The 18,975-nt window shown below is 50.2% G+C and overlaps 2 protein-coding genes and 1 non-coding gene across 3 annotated transcripts; 2 read left to right on the top strand and 1 right to left on the bottom strand.

The window, feature by feature from the left end:
- Positions 1–608: 608 nt before the first annotated feature.
- On the top strand, positions 609–736 carry LOC117841797 (U11 spliceosomal RNA). Its single transcript, XR_004637379.1, has one exon. It is a non-coding gene; the product is annotated as a U11 spliceosomal RNA (small nuclear RNA).
- Positions 737–976: 240 nt separating this feature from the next.
- LOC117841554 (uncharacterized) lies at positions 977–4,165 on the bottom strand. Its single transcript, XM_034721964.2, has 6 exons — positions 3,652–4,165; positions 3,473–3,573; positions 2,539–2,636; positions 1,740–1,954; positions 1,598–1,644; positions 977–1,272 (listed from the first exon to the last, which is right to left on the bottom strand). The coding sequence occupies exons 1-6, from the start codon at positions 4,040–4,042 to the stop codon at positions 1,216–1,218; spliced, it is 909 nt and encodes a 302-aa protein (XP_034577855.1). The 5' UTR covers positions 4,043–4,165; the 3' UTR covers positions 977–1,215.
- Positions 4,166–15,310: 11,145 nt separating this feature from the next.
- Positions 15,311–17,480, top strand: LOC117836339 (dof zinc finger protein 4). The gene has a single exon (XM_034715745.2). The coding sequence runs from the start codon at positions 16,321–16,323 to the stop codon at positions 17,179–17,181; it is 861 nt and encodes a 286-aa protein (XP_034571636.1). The 5' UTR covers positions 15,311–16,320; the 3' UTR covers positions 17,182–17,480.
- Positions 17,481–18,975: the final 1,495 nt, after the last annotated feature.

Below are 18,975 nucleotides of genomic sequence, written 5' to 3'. Positions count from 1 at the left end.
CAGCCAGCCTGGGACCCCTCCTTCCAGTTCCATGTCCGTGGCTCACGAGCTGTCCGCATCTGCACCCAGTAGGAATCCTGACTCCTGACTCTTTGTCCAGTGGGGAGAGGACGCGCCGTGTAACCCAGTAACACTAACATCAGATAGCTTGAGAAGATTCGACCATTTCCAAATCTCAAAGGCACGTGAACGTGAGGGACGGGTTATACACCAGACAAAGTGAAGATCCCCCGAGTCATAGAGCAATTAATAAAAAAAATTGGAAAAATGGATGGGCTGCACATAGCTCACTGGTTGGTGCTCTCAGGAAAATAGATGGACTCCTTCAAAAAAAGAAAAAAAAAAGCTGATGAAGCGGATCGTGGGCCGTGTTTGTATTCGCAGGCCGCAGCATCAATGTAGCGGGCTATATATCTAGGCCGAACCATTCCTGGGCCGGCCCACCCCTTTCTTGGACCGTGTATGAGGCTCATAAGGCCAGCGCTCGAGCAGCCGGCATCAGGTCCACCTATGCGGAGCCGTTCTGAATAATCCCACATCGGGGAGGCAACGAGGAGCGGTGGCGAGCGGGGTGTACAAGTAGGACTGGGATGGCACCGAAGAAAATCAAAAAGGGCCGGTTGGCTATGTATGCCACATCCATCCTCGACTGATGGGTGCTGTATGGCTATCAAGACATATGGCCGGCATAATTTGTGGAATACAATAGGGTTGGCTCGCCTCGGCCGACCCTCCAGTGCCAAAACCGAAAATTTTGTACAAAATGATGCTACTCTTTTATTTTTTATTTATTAAAAGAGGCTATTATGCGTCGATGATTCAATAATGCCGAAAGTGACAGGCACACGACTACAAGAGGATGTGTCTTTTAAACCCAACCCAAGTTGAAAGAATCTGAAACCATGTATGTAGGAAAATTTTATTGAACGTGAAAAGTTATAGCGAGCTAAAACTCAGTTCACCAGACTACGAAGAATATCGACATATGCAGATCACCTTGACAAGAAAAGAAAAGGTCACACCATAGGTACAGATTCCTAGAGTTTGGTCAAAATCAAAACTCGCAACAAGATTAATATTGCTTCATTGGGAGATAACAAATGAATAGATGCATGCAACCAACTAATATACAATATCATCTGGAATTATAAAGTTCACTATCATTGTCGTCATCTCTCGAATCGTGAAACCAACAACCCAACTTCTCTGAGGCTACTACTTTGCATCTTCTGCCTTTCCTCGGTTTTTGTCATCGTCGTCACTTTCCAATCCCTGCAGAAGTGAACAACATTGTTGTCAGCACAAAACAGCAAACAAAACCAGTTACCTCACTTTTATAAACATGTCAAACAAAGTAGTCAACCATAGCGTGTCATGGAACGTGTGCAGATTCCATGGAACGACAACGATGCTACATATTGAAAGCACTAGCGTTGTATGACTGCCTTTATCTAGTGCAATAACAACACATCACACTCCAATTCCACATTCTAGATGGCATGGATGCGTTTTTTGTCAAATGCTGTATGCACAACTAAATCATGGTTATAGCTATTGGATACAGCAATTCCATTCCCAAGGGAACATGTGTACTTACTGAGGTAGCATCAATCTTATCGAAGTCATCACCATCATCACCACCATCTGAAAGCGATCAATCAAACAAGTCATGTACAAGAATTGGAGAAGAATATACAAACTCAAGAGCTGGATGAGGTCCAGGGAAGTGAATAGTATACCAGGGCCCTCATCGTCACTACCCAGATCTCCCAGCAGAAATACATCCAGATCATGTTCCGGATTCGTTGAAGTAGAAGTCTTGCTTGGGGCTTTTGAGTCTTTCTGTTCTGCAGTTGTAGCTTGTGAGGCCTGGGACTGGGATGCTTCCTTCTGGGAATCCTTTTTCTCTTCCTCTGCTTTCACTTTCAGCTCCTCAAAATATTTCTTCTCAAAGCTATTCAAATTATAGTAAAGTCAGTAAAAACGCTAATGTGCAGGTGAACTAGGTCATAACTAACATAATGATGTGATATAAGCAGCACTTCCAAATCAACCATTTATGTGAAATTTGAAGAAATCAAATGTGATAATATATGTATTAAAGATAAGCTCCATTCCACCTATCAACTAGGCAACTAAATGATCAAACCCAAAATTAGAGCAGAAGAGCCAAACGCATGACATTGTAGATTATGCCGTCAGAAATAATTGCCGCTATGTAGTTATCATATATTTTAACATCACAAATAAAAGTCAAGAATAGATCAATCCAAATAACATTTCTATAAATTTTTTACACAAGTGTGGCATGAAGAGTAAACAACAAAACTATCCAGCTTCTAGTACAAGATTTCAATGTGCAAGAGTTCACAAAAAGGGACAAGACTCCTGTAAACGAGCCCATTCGATTTATGTAAATCAGGACAGGTATTCTCCATTCTACTGAAGATAGTGCATCAAGAACAGGTTTAAAAAAAAGCAGCAAAAACATTCTAAATTGCACAGCATGAGCTGACAAGGAGAGAGAAGAAAACTTACGGGGCTATGTAGCTGTTTACCAGCAAAAAATATACCCGCCAGAATTTGCGTTCTTTCATGTATCTTGGGCATAGCTCATATCTGAACTTTGATATTTCCTGAACATAAGATGGCACTAATTAGTAGAAATACAACATTAGGTGATCGGAGAACAGAGATCTTTGCTTATCTGCATTACAAGTTAACACCAAAAAACAAATTATACACAGGAAGAATATTAATGGGAAGCAAGTTCAGAGCAGAGATCAAATTATAGTCAAGAGACTATGGGTGGCCAAAAACAATCCTGTTATCTTACTAGATAAGAACTAAGAAGCTAGCTTAATTCAGTATCAATATGGTAACTGCCACAACTTTAAACAGCACATATTTAACACATGTTAATTGACACAGTCTCTCCCCAAGTTGCAACTCCCTGCAGATTCTAAGCGCAACCATAGTTGGTATGCTGATGCTCGGAGATAGATCTGAGTTCCACAAAAATCTACACACAACCTTTGGTTGAGCCTACACATTTTTATGTCTTCAGTCTCCTATACTTAAGAACCTGAATTTCATATTTGAAATACCACTAGAATTACTGACATTTTGTCTCTTGATCAGTTTACCACAAACATGTAAAAGTATGTATAACATATTTTTAGATCCCAATTTTACAGATTATCATGTTACCACTTTTTTACCGTCACAAATAATATGTCCAGCTCTGTACTCAATATGTCCCAATGCTATAAGCTCAGCATTCTACAACTTTTATGATCTAATAGTCAAAATGTGTGCACACCTAATCATACTTGCAAATCATAAACTACTGTATGTCCTTCCATACTTGGATTCATCACTAATCTAGCAACTCCACCACGCACTGAATCCCCGAGGTCACAAGTGTACCAAATATTGTTCAGTGAATGAAACTAGTTGATGATGAGAAAACCTTGACGGACGAGAGGACGAGTGTGGCGTGCTTGGCCTGCCACTCGTTCAGATCCTGACGCACATTCGACACCGTGGGCACATCCGACATCTCCGGCTCATCTGCAGGACCAAAAAAATCCCGATCAGATGCTCGAAAGCTTCGAATTCTCTAAACCCACCCAACGAGAAACGCCGCACCTTGCAGGGGGAAGTCGCGGAAAGTGCTTATGGTCATGCCCTTGACGAACTCGCGGAGGTCGTCGGTGATCCCGTACCGCTCGAGCTCCTCGGCGTCGGGCTCCGGCGCGGCGGCGGAGGGGATGGGCGGGATCGCGGGGATGGGCGGGATCGAGGGCACGGGGAGGTCGGAGGCGAGGTGCTTGATCTGACCGGCGAGGAGGTCGGCCTGCTTGGTGGCCTCGGCGGCGATCTCCCGCGACTTGGAGGCGGTCTCGGAGAAGATCTCCTTGGACTTCTTCGCCGTCTCCGAGACCAGCGCCGAGGAGCGCTTGGCCGCCTCCGCGGACAGCTCCTGCGACCGCTTCGCCGCCTCGCCGGCGAACGCCCGGGCCCTCTCCCAGAGATCCATTGCCGCCGTCGGAAGAAGAAATCGAGAAGGTTCTGGGGGTCTTCTCACCGCCGCCGGTGACACGTCTCCGTTGACGTCGGTGCGCGACGGGAGGAGGGGTAGTGTTTTAGCGCTATTTAGCCGAGGGATATTGCTTGCCAAATGGAAAGATAGATAGTTTTCCCTTTTTTGCAAAATCACCCTTGTTTGTTGAGATAATTGGTTGGAAATCGCGAAAGTGATTGTTTGGACCAAATCATTAAAACGTGGTGTTCATGCAAGAGAATGATGACGAGGGAATGGGATTGATGGTTTGCTTGGAGCTTTGGTCACGGCTTTGACGTGACAGCTACTAACAGCTTTGAATAAAATTTGGGTGGGTTCATGCCAAAGCGATTCCATCCCGCATCCGCGTGCGAGAACAGGTGGGATGAGTGCAACTCACTGTGCCCTGATTTAGGATCAAAGTGGATTGACTGGTTTGTGAGGCAGCCTCAGTTGACTTCACCATGCAGAACATGGAAAGATATGGCATCTTCATATCCTTTGTAGCTGCTACCACTCAAAATGCTCTCGGGATATGCAGAGCAGAGAGATAATGATACTGTGGTGCTCTGATTTCTTTTGATGCTGTGATTCCAAACCGGAATGTGCAAAGTCTTCGCACGGCGCACCCCATTGGGTACCACCGTACCACGGTACCAGGCGAGGACCAGGGGCAACGGTGCAAGATGATTTTGTGAGGAAGGCCAAACAAAATAACAATTATTCAAGAAACATTGTAAGAAAATAATTAACACATTTATGATCGCGAAAGAATAGCAACATAGACTAACAGTTGCTGAGTTGCCTAAGATGATCATATTTAGTGGTAAATACATGTTAAAGATGATGGAAAGAAAGGCCATTCAAGCACCCCGCGTGCATAGTCTCATTGAAAACACAAAATACTGGAGCATTAGAAAATGGTTTGGTTGCGCATGGATAAAAATAGCGAGTCATTCCTTTCCAGAAGAATATCATTACTAAGGCCCCGTTTGGATCATTGGAATTGAATTCCATCCTAATAATCATAATTTAGACACAAATTAATTAAGCTAATATAATTGTATGTGGAATATAGTTGTATATTATAGTTGGTGATATGGGAGAGATACTTGTATGCTGCACTTCTACTATAGAGAAGCGAGTCTAAGAGCGTGCTATAAGAATTGAATTCCATTCTAATAACCATAATCTATAGAATCAATTTCCATCTCCCACCCCATAAATTTAAGATAGGCTTATATCTAAACTTTGGAAAGTTGTGGAATGCCACATTCCAACATAAATTAACCTACTCCATTAAATAGATTCCAATTTCTTGGACCCAAACGGGGTCTAAGAGTAAATACAATATTGACTTGAAGACTACCAGAAATCCTTTAAAGCCTGATTTCCAAAGAGAACTTCAGCTATTGTGATCCCTATAATTTAATTTCCACACAACTGCAGCATGCACTTTTTTCCATCCTGCTCAACTAAATATTGAAAATTGTGTCATGGTCAAGCTTACTCCATTAGATGACACATAATTTTTTTGAGATTAATTAGATAACACATGTCCGTAGCTATATTTCTAAATCAACTGAAGCCCAACATTGTTCAGGCCCAACTTGGCCCATCACCCACCCATCCATCCATCCATACAGTACACAACCTTATCTTCTCTGTATCGTTCAACACTTCAACCTTAACCACACGTAGGCAGCACCAACGAACACTGACATCAGCACAACAATGGCGCTCGCGCTCGTGCTCCTGCCTCTGCATGCCTTGGGATGTCGGGCTCCGAAGCGTCGCCGGAGGAGCAGCCTGCTCCGCTCGCCGCGGCGCTCGCGGCACCGGCTGAGAGCTCCCCAACCCCGTCCCTGACGGTGAGCACGGGGTCCCCCTCCCCACTCCTCTCCTCCGATTCCAAGCTGTGCCAAACCTGATTTTCCTTTTGCCGGTTTTGTTTGCCTGGATTCCCAGAGGAAGGAGTAGCTGCTGCCCGTGAGGGAGGAGATCTCGGTGAGGATCCACCAATCCCCCGTTCTTGCTGGCGGACGCAGTAGGAGTGGTGAACGGACGATGGACGTGTGTGGCGCCTGCGTATGGTCGCACGGAGGGAGAGGCGGCAGAACGGGCGGTAGAGGAGCGGTGTGGATGGGATGGGTGGAGAGTAGCAGACGGGATGGGAGGGGGCTGCGGCGCGTGGGCGGGTGCGGAGCGGATAGGAGGGCGTGGCGGCGTGCTCGGCTCAAGGTGCGGTGCGAGCCGACCCCTCCTCCGCTCCGGCGACGAGCTCCTCTACTCCGGCATCGGCCCACCTCCACCGCTCCGGAGCGAGACGCGAACACCTGGAGATGGGACCGGGTGGAGGAACGCGTGCGCTCGGAGGCGCGAACCGCGAAGGGAGAGAGGGAGGGAGTGGGGCCCACCTGTCGGCGCCGGGGTGATTGGTTCTGCCGGCAGACCCAGGTATTGACGCGGACCTTGCAGTTTGTTCCGTACTAGCACGTCGAAATATTCGGATAGTAATCGGAAAGATTAATTATAAAAACTAATTATACAGATGGAGTCTAATTCACGAGACGAAACTATTAAGTCTGATTAATCTATTATTAGTACATGTTTACTGTAGCACCATATTATCAAATCATGGACTAATTAGGTTTAATAGATTCATTTTGCAAATTAGCCTCCAACTAGGAAATTGATTTTGTAATTAATCTATATTTAATACTTTTAATTAGTATCTACACACGAGACCTTAAAATAGATAAAACCCTGAAGGAACCAATGTCTTTTTCTCTTCTTCTTTGAGCAAAATGAAGAAACCAATTGAGTTGGCTCCGGCGGTCTGTCGGCGTCATGGGCCTTATTCGTCCACTTTGCAACGTTGGGCCGTGTGTAAAATGGTGGACCGTTGGCTCTTCAGTTCTCATTAGGGCCATTTTCTGATGGGCTAAGCTGTCTATGGGCCTTGAAGCAATGATAAGTAACTAGGCCTGAGCAAAATGCAGGCCGGGCTGGGCTCGTGCTGGGCCAGCAAAAGCCCGGAATGAGTTGGGCCCAAAAAACGTGACCAATCCCATCCACGACCAGCTTTCGGGCCGGTCATTTCAAGCTTTTTTGGGTCGGGTTGGGCCGACCGTTCGTTTTAGTTGGAAAACAATTTTAAAAATAATTGGGCCGGACTTGGCACGCCCATATTTTTTTGGTTGAAAAATACGCGCCACACCCGGCCCTATAAAGGCCACGGGTTGGGTTTAGCCCGATGGGTCGGCCGGTGAAATTTAACTAAACATTTATAACCTAATAGCAGCCCAATAACTAGCCGACAACGGCTAACAAACTATCTCAACATTTAGATGAACTATCCCAACATTTTTTACATTAAAAAAGTTGGTGAATATAAAAAAATATTGAGAACGAAACGTTGGCGAGTGTAAAAAAATTTGGTGCATGTAAAAATTATTGAGCAATATAAAAAAGTTAAAGAAAAATGTTGGAATATATAAAAAATATTGGTCAAGGTCAAGAAATGTTTTTTTTACGGAATTAGCAGGGGAGCTCCTACCTAATGTCAAGAAATGTTGGTAACAATTAAGTCAGACTTTTCTAAAAAAATGTTGTTATATATAGGTTTAATATGACCTTTAAAGCTAAGATAAGTTGATTTGTTCGAAAAAAAAATAAAGATAAGTTGATTATCTACCTTCAGAAAGACGTATAGAAACGTCATGAGCGACAACACGTGAGAGAGATGATAGATGAGATTGGGTGGGTCTTATTTTGCACTTCTGGACGAATTCAACCTCGTAGAGAGTTGGCCTCGCACTCGAAGCATGAGCGCAACTTGGTGCAGGTCCACCGTAGTGCCAGTCAGAAATCCTTCTTTACTTTATTGAAGCCTTTTTAAAGAGAATATTGAAGCATGCGCATCGCTTCTCAGATTGGCCGCATTTAGAAGCCTTCTCCATCAATTACAGTGGCGACCATCCACAGGAGCCGAAGATAAGGTCGGCACCGAATTCTGTCTTGACAGAAGCCTACATATGCTCCCTTGAATTCCGGTTCCGATGCCTTGCGAATCAAACATTAGCGCAACGCAACAACCGCAAAATCCATGCTAATCCCTGTCCGTTGTGCAACCGTGCGTTCCATCAAACGATTCATCAGGTGCGCAGGCTGTGTTCTCGCGTCAGGTTCCGGACTCCTTTGACAGCCACCCTTTGTCCGCGCCCCTGTTTGCACGTCCACTCGCCCGGTCTGTCGGTCGGTCGATCAGGCCACTGTTTCGGCTTCAGATCACGGCATGGGCACCGAGATCTTTAGGATCTCTGCTCGCTGGACACGGTTCCAGTGCAGTCGCAGTACCGACTGCAACTTTAAGCAGTCCCAGGGAGCAGGCTCGAAACACCGTGCGGTATTGTTGAACACAGTAGCATCACTATTCACTCGGTTCAGTACGGCACTGTTTATTACTGTACCATCTGATCTGGTCCGTTGGCTGGGAAAATGGATGGCCATGATCAGGTGCAGTTGCCAAATTGCAGCCCCAGGAGCAACTGCACTCGATCTGGGTGCCTGCTCGCTAGCCTGACGACGAGAGGAGGCAGCGGCGCCTACCGCCACTCACTAGCTAGGGTCGCCGGTAGCGTCCAAGCGCCGGTCATCTCGATCGGCACTTGTCAGTTCCCAGTACCCTCGCCGTCGCCTTGCACTTGCATTGACTTTGGACAGATATGCCCTACGCGGCTAGGCACTTGCCTCTGTTGGCGTCTGGCGACGTGGAGTCACTCGCCCACTAGCAGGCGGCCGGGCAGAGGGGAGGACAAATCCCTTGGCGCCAGGGATGTGCCCACCCGGCCGGTCAGGGTTTAGCGTAGCAGTTAGCTCTACTGCTTATCCTCGTCACCGTCCAATCTGCCGGTAGCCTGTCAGTAATCACTGCTCTGTTGCCACGGGCGTAATTCTCAGACCCTGATCGATCATTCCCCGTACCTAGCCTGTAGGACTGACTGTAACCCTGAACTAACCAGTTCCCTGCCAGCACGGCCTCCGTTTGGCATGGACACACGCGGACTTCAACTGCTGCAGCTTTGGACTGTGCAGGACCACAGGGGTGCCTTTCAGAGTTTCAGGTCGCGCGAGGGATCGAAGCAACACACACTTGCGCGCTAGCAGATGGTGGCCACATGAGTAGCCATTGAATCCCTAAAGGCCTTCTCACCCTTATCTCCTCGCCGCCGCCGTCCCAATCCTTGGGACCTCACCAGCCGCCGATGACCTGCCTCCTCGCCCTTCATGCCAACACAACACGTTGGCTGGTATAAAATACGTGATGCGCCTGCTAGTTGACACACCGTGTATAGCTGGGCTACGTGTGTAGCGTACGGGCAAGAGCGTACGTACAGTGATGAGTGAGAGAAGTGTGCGAGTCGATGCGAGTTTAAATGGGCCGGTATCTTTGTGCATCCAACCAGGGTGGCGCGAGAGAGACCGACCGGGGCGGGAGGGAACACGTACTGTCACCGCGTCGAGGATGGGCAATCCCAGTCGTGGTGCCGTCGGGGGCCAAGCATTAAGCCCTCCCCGGAATGGGAGTTCGTTAGGCGGGAGACAGCTCCGGCGACACATGGGCGCGCGGCGCTGCCGTCCAGAATCTGAGCACCGCGCCGCCGTCGCGATCCCCGGACCTCGCGTACGTCGCCTCGAGCAGGGAGATGGACGTAGAGCTGAAGCGTCAGCTGCTAGCCGCTAATCGACGTAGAGTGCGCTACTAATTAACGGCTGGATTAATTAACTGAGGGCACATGAAAAAGGTGAGGAAAGGTAGAACTGTGTTGCGATCGACCGCCGTACGTGCTCTAGCGTACAGTACAGTTGGGATTGATCGGAGAGGGGACGGGGACGGCCGGGCCGGGCGGGCGCGCGCTGCAGCGCCGTGGCGTCGCTTTCGGCGATCCCGCAGGCCACAGCGATCCATGTCGCGGGGATCACCGAAAGCAACGGCTAGGGGTGGGGATCCCCGCCGCGCCCTGCCGCGGCTGCTGTCACCTTCTTGTCATGCTGTCTCGCTCGCCTCGCTCGCCCTAGCTATCCGTCTACTACCCCATCTCTCTACCCTCGCCGTTGCTACCTCGCAAATGCAAGCTAGAAGCCCTGCCCATGACGTACGCCACCGCGCGCCTCTTATCTCTCCGTCGAGTCAGGTCAGGTCGCAGCCACCGTGACGTGCAGCAGTGACTGCACCAGCGCGGCGGCCATCCGATCGACTGGATCGGTGATACAGTCTAGCAGCGACTTGGGACTGGACCGATTCAAGTCGGCAGGCATCGGATGAAATAGGGAAACTGTGTGGCGCGACTTGGTCCTCACTCGCTCTATCGCTCTAGAGCGTATGTAGTAGCCTGTTAGGCGTGGCGTGGCGCTGTGCCGCGCTGGTTCATCAACGGGCCGTCCGTCACGCAGGACCGATCGCAGTTTCACCCAACGGTCATTAAGCCTACTTCATCTACTCATCTAGCTTAGACATAGATGGGCTCATTGCTTAGACAGCAGTCGATTGGTGGATCCATCCTGCCACGAGCCCACGACAGACCGATCGATCGATGCACAGGTACCGGCCGGTGGTAGTAGTGAGGCTAGCTAGCTGTTCAATCTGACCAAATGATACAGACACTGCATTCATTCAGTTATCCTTCAGCGCAGCATTTTCAGTTTGCGTTTCGATGATGGTTCCTAGAAAAGTGAGGACTCGTCGCCTCGATGATCATTCGATCTTGATCACAGGGTACCTAAGCTAGCATGTTGTGGCCCATGACGTTTAGTCAGATCGGAGCCCAACATGAGACGTCGAAGCTCAGATCGTAGGAGTAAACGCGACCGGGACCCGTCGGCAACCGGGCACGTGGCGCCCGAGGTTCCTGCGTGCTACTCGATCACGCCGCGCCCGGGGCCGGCCGGCCGGCCGGACTCCCCAAAGCTACATGCTAACCACCCGCAAACCAATCGGCGGACGCAAAGCCGCTGCCTAATCCGTCCCCTGATCGGCATCCCTGTCTGCCAAGTTGCCGCCGCGTGCACGTCCAGCGCGGTGACAGGGCAGGGCATGATGACGGGCCGTATCGGATGGTGCCGGTACTAGCTATACGATCGAAGAAGACGCGAGGTGGGGGCCTGGGGGCACGCGTGTACGTACGTCCGCCGGCGGCCGGGCGCGGTGGGTCCCCGGCCGGCGTGCCGCCACGGCGCTGTCCGTGTCCGGCGACGCCAGCCGGTGCCCAACCCTCCTGGCCCGGCGCACAGTGGAGGGCAGTGCGCACGCACTTGTGCGTACGATCAGGCAAGGCCGGCCAGTGCAGACTTGCAGTCGTCCTGCTCCTGCAGACCCATGTCATGGACGCATGTCAGGGCGGGGCCACGGCGAGGAGACTGGAGACGTGCCGGCGCACTGTGGCGCTGCAGTCGCTTCGATCGGCCCTTGGGCGAGGACGACAAATAGTGAGGCGCAGCGTGGCAGAAGCGCGTACTACGCCGGTGGGCCGGGTGGTGCAGCGTGAGCGGCACGAACGCCGAGCGCGGCCGTGCGCGGGGCTGGTTCCTGATGTGAGCACCGCCAGTGGTGGCCGGCAAGGGACCCGCCGACCTGCCCGGACGGTCCGGCACGTCTCTGTGCGCCTGTTCGTCTGTGCAGTGCACGGGCCCGGCGGAGGGAGCTGCGACAGTTTCTACTCAAGTGGGTAACTGGATGGAATTTCGGCACTTCAGCTGAATGACTGATTCGAGCGAGTTAAATTTCGGCTGAATGGGAATAAAAGAGCAAAAGTGGCTGACAAAATTGGACGCTTGTTGCGGTAACTTGCCAGATTAGCGTGCACACGCATACGCTGAGACGTATACGTCACGTACGATGGCAAATCTATCTATTATCTTAATATAACAATGTTAAAAGAAACCACCACATTCACCAAGAGCGTCTAAAAATTACCAAGTTAATAGAAAATTGAGAAGAATATACACCGTTAGATTTTATGAAGATCCAATGATCTATATTAAACCACAAAATCCATATCAAAAAAGATTAACAATAGATAAATTGGGAACTTAAGAAAAAAAGAAACCCATATTATCACGGCAGACTTTTAACCAGAGATATGTAAATCCATGGATGGTTCGCGTGATATTATCAATCAATCCGTGCTGCATTAGCATTAAGAAACTGTACAAATAGTTTTTCACAGGGCACGTAAACAATAAAAATTGATGTGTATTAGTATTAGGAAACAATTTGCTTTCCGGACAAGGAGGCAAACAATAAGGAAATAAAAAAGCACCCTCTATGCAAATACTACTGGTTTCCGATATGTATTAGTATTAGGAAGCAATTTGCTTCAAAAAAAAGTGTTGCTCCTGTCTGGGCTGTGATGGTAACGCAAAAAAGATCATTCAAACTAAACATGGCTTCACAGAAACAGTACGTGGAATGCTAAAAGAATACATATGTAGCTTTGGGATAAGATTTATAAAAAGAAAATAAAAGTGACAAGAAAATAAAAGCGACATTTTATCCAATGGTGGTATTTACAGTAAAGCCAAAATCAATCATGACACCATAAAAATATACTAAAATAATTAAAATATTAATATGTGAAATATTTTTAAAAGACTACTATGTAGAAACTCACAAATTCGCACGCACACGCAACAGCACATGCATTCCTATCCATATGAGCATTATTGACGAAGTCACCACTAACATATTGCTGTTGACATGGACGTCGCCTACCACTGAAAGAATAGTACCAATTAAATTCTTAAAAATTTAGGAAAATGCGAGCACCCACGCAGAGTCGAGGAATCGAAATGAATATACACACACAACCCTATCCTTATGAGCACCTCCGAGCGACTGAAACGGCAGATCCTTAAGATTGATGAATTCACCTCTAGCACCTCACCTACTACGAAAAGAGTAGTGCCGGTTAAATATAAAAAAATTAGGAAAATATGAACACCCACGCGGAGTCAAGGCCAAACCCAGATGGATAAGTTCCACCACAAGGAAACTTATCAGATGAGCTATGAATGGAGATACCAACGTACTAAGATCAGCCATCAGCAAGTATTGACGGTCCTCAAATCTATGAAGCGGCATTGTTAGTGTTATCAATTTGGAGGAAGTGCCTACAAAGGAGAAGAACTTTGGAAGAGGCAGCCCCCCACAAAAGATTAATACCTATCATGTTCACTCTCAAGGGCTAAAAAAATTTCATGTTAATTAGAAAGACATAGAGAGATCTAGGCCATTTGATTTTCCATGGTCCCATGTTATAATGGTGGATCAGTTACATCAACACAAAGAGTACTTAAGCTATACTTAAGCAATACAAAGTTTGATTAAAAAGAAGCAAAGGAAATGATTGATGTTATTTATTAGGGCTGTCGTAGACTAAGTTATTACAAAAGCAACACCCATTATTACCTTAGAAGCAAAATATGAACGAATTGGTATTCGTCGGGGCATGATGAGAGATATGATTTTAGGAGATGCAATATGTCTTGAATTTCTATCCTGGTGGTAGTCTGATCACTAGATCATATGCGAAAAAATAGGAAGGAGTAGGTGAAGCACCTGACGAAAGTCATAGATGCTTTTATAGCTGCTGGTGAAATCAAAAGAATGGCCAAAGGAGATAGAAACAAAGTAAGAAATCAATTTCCCCAAAGGGAAATAGAGGACCGATGATAGAGATGTTGTGGTTGTGTTCTGATGCCATGCTTTCTATTCTTTTCAAATTAATATTAGAATTAATGGATTTTTAGAAAAGTAAAAAAATAGTAAATGAATTAAGAAACTGTGAAATTAAGTAAAATTAAAGATCCAAGGTACGGGCAAATAGATAGTAGAATTATGCAAAATTAACAATTGGTTCTCATGTGGCTTCGAAATAAAAAAACCAAAAAAAACAAGTCCGTCTCAAATAGATATAAATTCATAATTTTTCAGTAAAGAAATACCAAGTAGATTTTATATGTAATGGTAAGAGAAAAAATAAACAAAATAATCATATAAAATACAATTTATAGTAACTAAATGTTATATTCAGGATAGAAAAAGGATTCTATACTAATATAATATGAAAAAGGTAAGCTAGCTGCTGAAGGAGAGATTCATAGGAGTACAAATTCAAACAAATATAACCTCCACTTTCCATGTTTTGCTATTAAATTTCATTGTATACCCAAATTAAGAGACATTAATATCAATTGATTAGCATGGAGTATGTAGAAACATCATCATGAAAAAGTTTAATGAAACTATATTTCATAAATTTGTGAAGGAAACTTAAAATAATGCATTGGTCAATTGTAAGATCACTATATCTTGGATAAATAATCATACAAAATAAAACATCAGATCTAGCCGCGCTATTTGCGCGGTAGACAGGGCACACGCACCCTGATCTAATACTCCTACCCTAGCTACCCGGCAAACACAGACAGCCACGGTTCGTACGTGCGACGGCGTGTGTGAGCCCGCGGGATAGGACTAGGGCGTCCCCTGGCCACGGGCTGGGGTTAGGCGCGCGGGTGAGATCGATCGCACCCGCCTGCTGCCGCCTCCGCCTTGAAGGCCCGACGCGACGGGCGGGCGAGCGTACGTGTGCTGATGGACACCAAAGCGCACAGCGCCCGAGGACTCGACGCCGTGGCTTCCACGCCCCGGCCCCCGGGCGCATCCTCCTCTCCTCTGCAACCACCAGCGACGTCGAAGAGCACCAGATGACACCGGTGGCCGATCCCGAGAGGAAGCTGAACCGGCCGTGAAGCGCCCGCCCACGCGACCGATCCCCCCGCCGTGCCGCGCGCGGAACGCGCACAGCTAGCGCACTGTTTCCACGTCGTGGGAGCGTGATGGGGCTCGATCAATCGATCGTCCGATTCGGCAACGCCGCAATTACTAATCCGGGCAAGGCGTTCCCAGTCCCATCCCGGCAAGGGCATCATCACGGCCGCGTGTGCGCCAGCCCGGCCATCGAGCGCGAGCGCGACGTGCCGGACGCAACAACTTACCCAACCGGCGGGTGCGATGCCTTTACTGAGCGGGTGACCGCGGCCTGCCCGCGTCGTCGTCGCGCTCGGGCGGTCGCCTCGCTTCTGTAGGACGAGGCGCTACACGGCCGGCGTGGCGTCGATGCGCGCGCCCCGTGGTCCTTGGGAGTTTCACGACTTGTGAGACCCTGACGGCGACGCGATCTCGGGCGACGACTGTTCAGCGAACCAATCCGCCACAGACACTGCGAGCTCCCTTGTTGCCGCGCCCTGCGGACAACAGCACCTCTTGGCGCCGCCTGTGATCGGACGCCACCCCCTTGGCTCTCGCCAAATCTGATTCCCGGTCTCTCCCGGTCGGACCGGGGTGCCCTCGCCTCGCCTGCTGAGTAACTCGTGCCGACAAAGATCAGTACGTCTGGACGCAGTACATGAGATGTTACAGACACATATGCGGTATGCCGTTGCTGGCACAACGATCTTCCGGCCAGGTCGATCAGATTCGTTCGTTAACAATGTCTGCCAGCGTATGGTGACAGCCGGCGTTCAGAAACGGAAGGCGAAGCGGGTGGTTCGACGTGCCCATCTCGAAAGAAAGCCTAGAACGTCAACCCGGAAAACAAGAGGCGCTGCTTCGTCCACGGCGCGGCTTGCCTCTACCGGCCACCATGTCGAACCAGTACCTGCAAACCCTCGTGGCCTTATCCCCCGAAAATCTCCGTACGCACGTTGTGCGGATCACGAATACTCTGTCTCGAATCTATGGAATGCAGATTGACGACAAAAAAAACAAATCGAAAATCAGTACGCACGACACTGCTAACGATCTGAGCACGCATCCAATGACATCGTCGTCGTTGATCATTGCATGCAGAAGAGCTTGATCCACCCAAGTAGCGGATCGAGCACATACTTGAACTTGAAGATGATCATGCACGATGGGAAACAGTAGGGTCAATTCGGTCATGAATAAATTCAGGGGCAATTTCGTAACTCGAATGGGGCTGGGCGGCGGACAACGAGGGTGAGAAGTGTAGATATTTACCCGCTATCCGTGTGTGATGCAGAGGCGACGCCGAGCGGGTGGAGCTCTTGCCGCGCTCCCGCGTCCTCGGCGAACACACACCCACTAAGCTAAGCCAGGGGCCGAGCCAACGCCCTGACCTTGAGGCGATATCCTAGCACGTCAAGGACAGACGACGCCGCTCGCTGCCATGCAGGAGTTCCAGTCCATCCCCGGCCTGGCGGGGCGGCTGTTCGGCGGGGCCGCGGCCGCTGACCTCCGGCGCGCGCAGGCGCAGCAGGGCCCCGGGGCGCGGTGCGGCGGGGTCTCGCCGGCGGCCGCGGCGCCCGAGGCGGTCAAGTGCCCGCGGTGCGAGTCCACCAACACCAAGTTCTGCTACTACAACAACTACAACCTGTCGCAGCCGCGCCACTTCTGCAAGAGCTGCCGCCGGTACTGGACCAAGGGCGGCGTCCTCCGCAACGTCCCCGTCGGCGGCGGCTGCCGCAAGGCCAAGCGATCGTCGTCGTCGTCGTCCCCCTCCTCCGCACCGTCCACCCCCACGTCGGCCACGGACGCGAAGAACCCGCGCCGCGCCTCTGCGTCCTCCCCGCGCTCCAACAGCGGTAGCGGCAGCGGCAGCGCCAGCCCCACGGCTGCCGTGGCAACGGCCCCGACCACCCCGGCCACGCCGTCGTCGAACAGCATCGGCCTCACGAGCCACCACACGAACCCCTTCTCGACGGTCGACGTGGCTCCGCCGGCGCCGATATTCGCCGACCATGCCGCGGCGCTGGCGTCCCTCTTCGCGCCGCCCCCGCCGCCGCCACTCCCGGCGTTCACCTTCACAGCGCAGCCGAAGGAGGAATCGGCCGCCGCCGCCTCGGCGCAGCATCTTGCCGGGCAGGCGGTGCCGTCCGAGGCGCCCTCATCAGCCTCGACCGACATGACCCCGTTCGCGTCCCTGGACACGTCCGGGATGTTCGACCTCGGCGACGCGTCGGCGGCGGCGTACTGGAACGCCGGGAGCTGCTGGACGGATGTCCATGACCCGTCCATGTACCTACCCTAGCTCGCCCCGGTTTAGTTACCTATCGCGATCCCTAGATTAAAGCCGTGGTGAAATGCTTCTTAACGACGACCACGAGCTACGTCTACTACTCCATCTCCATCTCCATGTTCCACTGCCTCTGCCTCTCCATCTCTGTAACTTCCTCCTCCTTCCGCCTCGTCTTTCTTGATTTGGCTGCACAGGCTGCGTCCTGCGTGTAAGAAAGCTAACCTCTGTGTGCGTCGTGTCTGCACTCTGCGAGTGGATCGATCGTTGTCGCTGCAATGGAATTAATCGCAATATTAATTTCTTTTTTTTCACTCACAAACCATAGTATACTACCATGATGTCTCTCTTGCATTAGATGAACGCATGCATGTTTCCGGCAACACGAGGTGTTGGAACGGTCGAAGCCGATCGATGGTCGATCAGCATTCAGCAGGGATGATCGATCAGTGGTGTGCGACTGCGCGTGTCCTTTTGGTTAGCGGTTGGTTTGTTAATTTCGGGCGTGGTGCCCCCGCCCCCGTACGTGCCTTTCGCTCTCCGGGGAGTTTGTGCTGACGGCGACGGCACCTGCGCTAGCTGGCTCGTTACGTACATTGCTTCTCTGCAGCCCTATACGTCTCTCCGTTGGCCCGGCATGGCCTCGCCCTCGCCCCCTGACATTGCTGCATGCTTCCGTGTATCGCCGGGCGACGCGCCATGTCGCGTCGCGTGCCCGGCCACGCGATCAGCTCGGTCAGTCCCGTCGTCCGGTGCGGCACTGTTACCGGCCGGAGGCGAGAAGAATCCAATCCAGTGTCCAGTCGCCGCACGGTGGATGTGCATCGAATCGGGAGTTCTGAAGAGGCGACGGCGAGGCGTGCGTGCTGCACGACCACCGGTGGAGGGCCGCCTGGGCCGTTCTAGCGGTCGCACGCCGTGATGTCGTTTTTCTGTGCCGATTTGAAGAGCGTGTGTGCATCAGCCTATAGTAACCGTACCACCACAGGAGTCGTCGTGAATTGACCGGCGAGTACTGATGCGGGGACACGGGCATTGGGCCATGCTGTTCAGTTGGATTGGCGACCAAGTCATTGCTTGCACTCCGGTGGAGAAATTCGAGCACACGGGGTCGCGATGGTGACGGGCAACTGAAACAGGAATCGTGGCCGTCCAGGGAACTGTCAGATAGCGGCGGCCGGCGGCGATGCTCCGATCCCTGGTAGCCTGATGACATACATGGAGGCTGGAGCGTGGCTTGCTTGGGCCCTACCGATGAGCTGCGTCACCCTTGACACAAGGATGCATACCGAACGCAGCACCACCGCCGCGGCGTCGCCCACGCCCTGCCGGCCTGCCCTGCCTAGCCTATACCCTAGCCACTAGCCTGTCCGTCGTCGGTGGCATCACAGACAAATCGATTTGTCACATACCTGCCCTACGCAATTCTCCTGCTGCTTCTTCTCCAACTCCCCGTGCTATTCGTAAGAATTTTTTTTTATGTGACCTTTTAAGAGAAAAAAACAATATTGTTCCAAAAAGAAACATACAAGAGGCAATCAAATTTTCACGAGAATTTGTGAAGAACACACATGGTGGCTGGAAGGGCAGGCTTGGGGTTGATTAGTGCGTCTCTCTGATTGAAGGTCACACACCCTGATGTGTAAACTAAGAACCGAACACGATGCCGAATTTGTGCGGGCGTCGTTTCAGATTGACTAATGCCGATCTCCCCGGCCCTACTCGGGGTATTCGGTAGCGATGATTGCTTTGGGTTAAAGATATGCGAGATTTCCTTGTCCAAGAGGCTACGGGCCTACGAGATGGACA

This window comes from Setaria viridis, chromosome 1 (genome assembly GCF_005286985.2).
Source record: "Setaria viridis chromosome 1, Setaria_viridis_v4.0, whole genome shotgun sequence".
Lineage (NCBI taxonomy): Eukaryota > Viridiplantae > Streptophyta > Magnoliopsida > Poales > Poaceae > Setaria > Setaria viridis.
This window is presented reverse-complemented; position numbering and strand designations above follow the sequence as displayed.

Coding starts and splice junctions, on each gene's coding strand:
- LOC117841554 (XM_034721964.2), bottom strand. CDS start 4,042: ATGGATCTCTGGGAGAGGGCCCGGGCGTTCGCCGGCGAGGCGGCGAAG. Junction 3,574..3,651: donor CCGCGACTTCCCCCTGCAAG/GTGCGGCGTTTC, acceptor TTGGTCCTGCAG/ATGAGCCGGAGATGTCGGAT. Junction 1,645..1,739: donor TAGTGACGATGAGGGCCCTG/GTATACTATTCA, acceptor GATCGCTTTCAG/ATGGTGGTGATGATGGTGAT.
- LOC117836339 (XM_034715745.2), top strand. CDS start 16,321: ATGCAGGAGTTCCAGTCCATCCCCGGCCTGGCGGGGCGGCTGTTCGGC.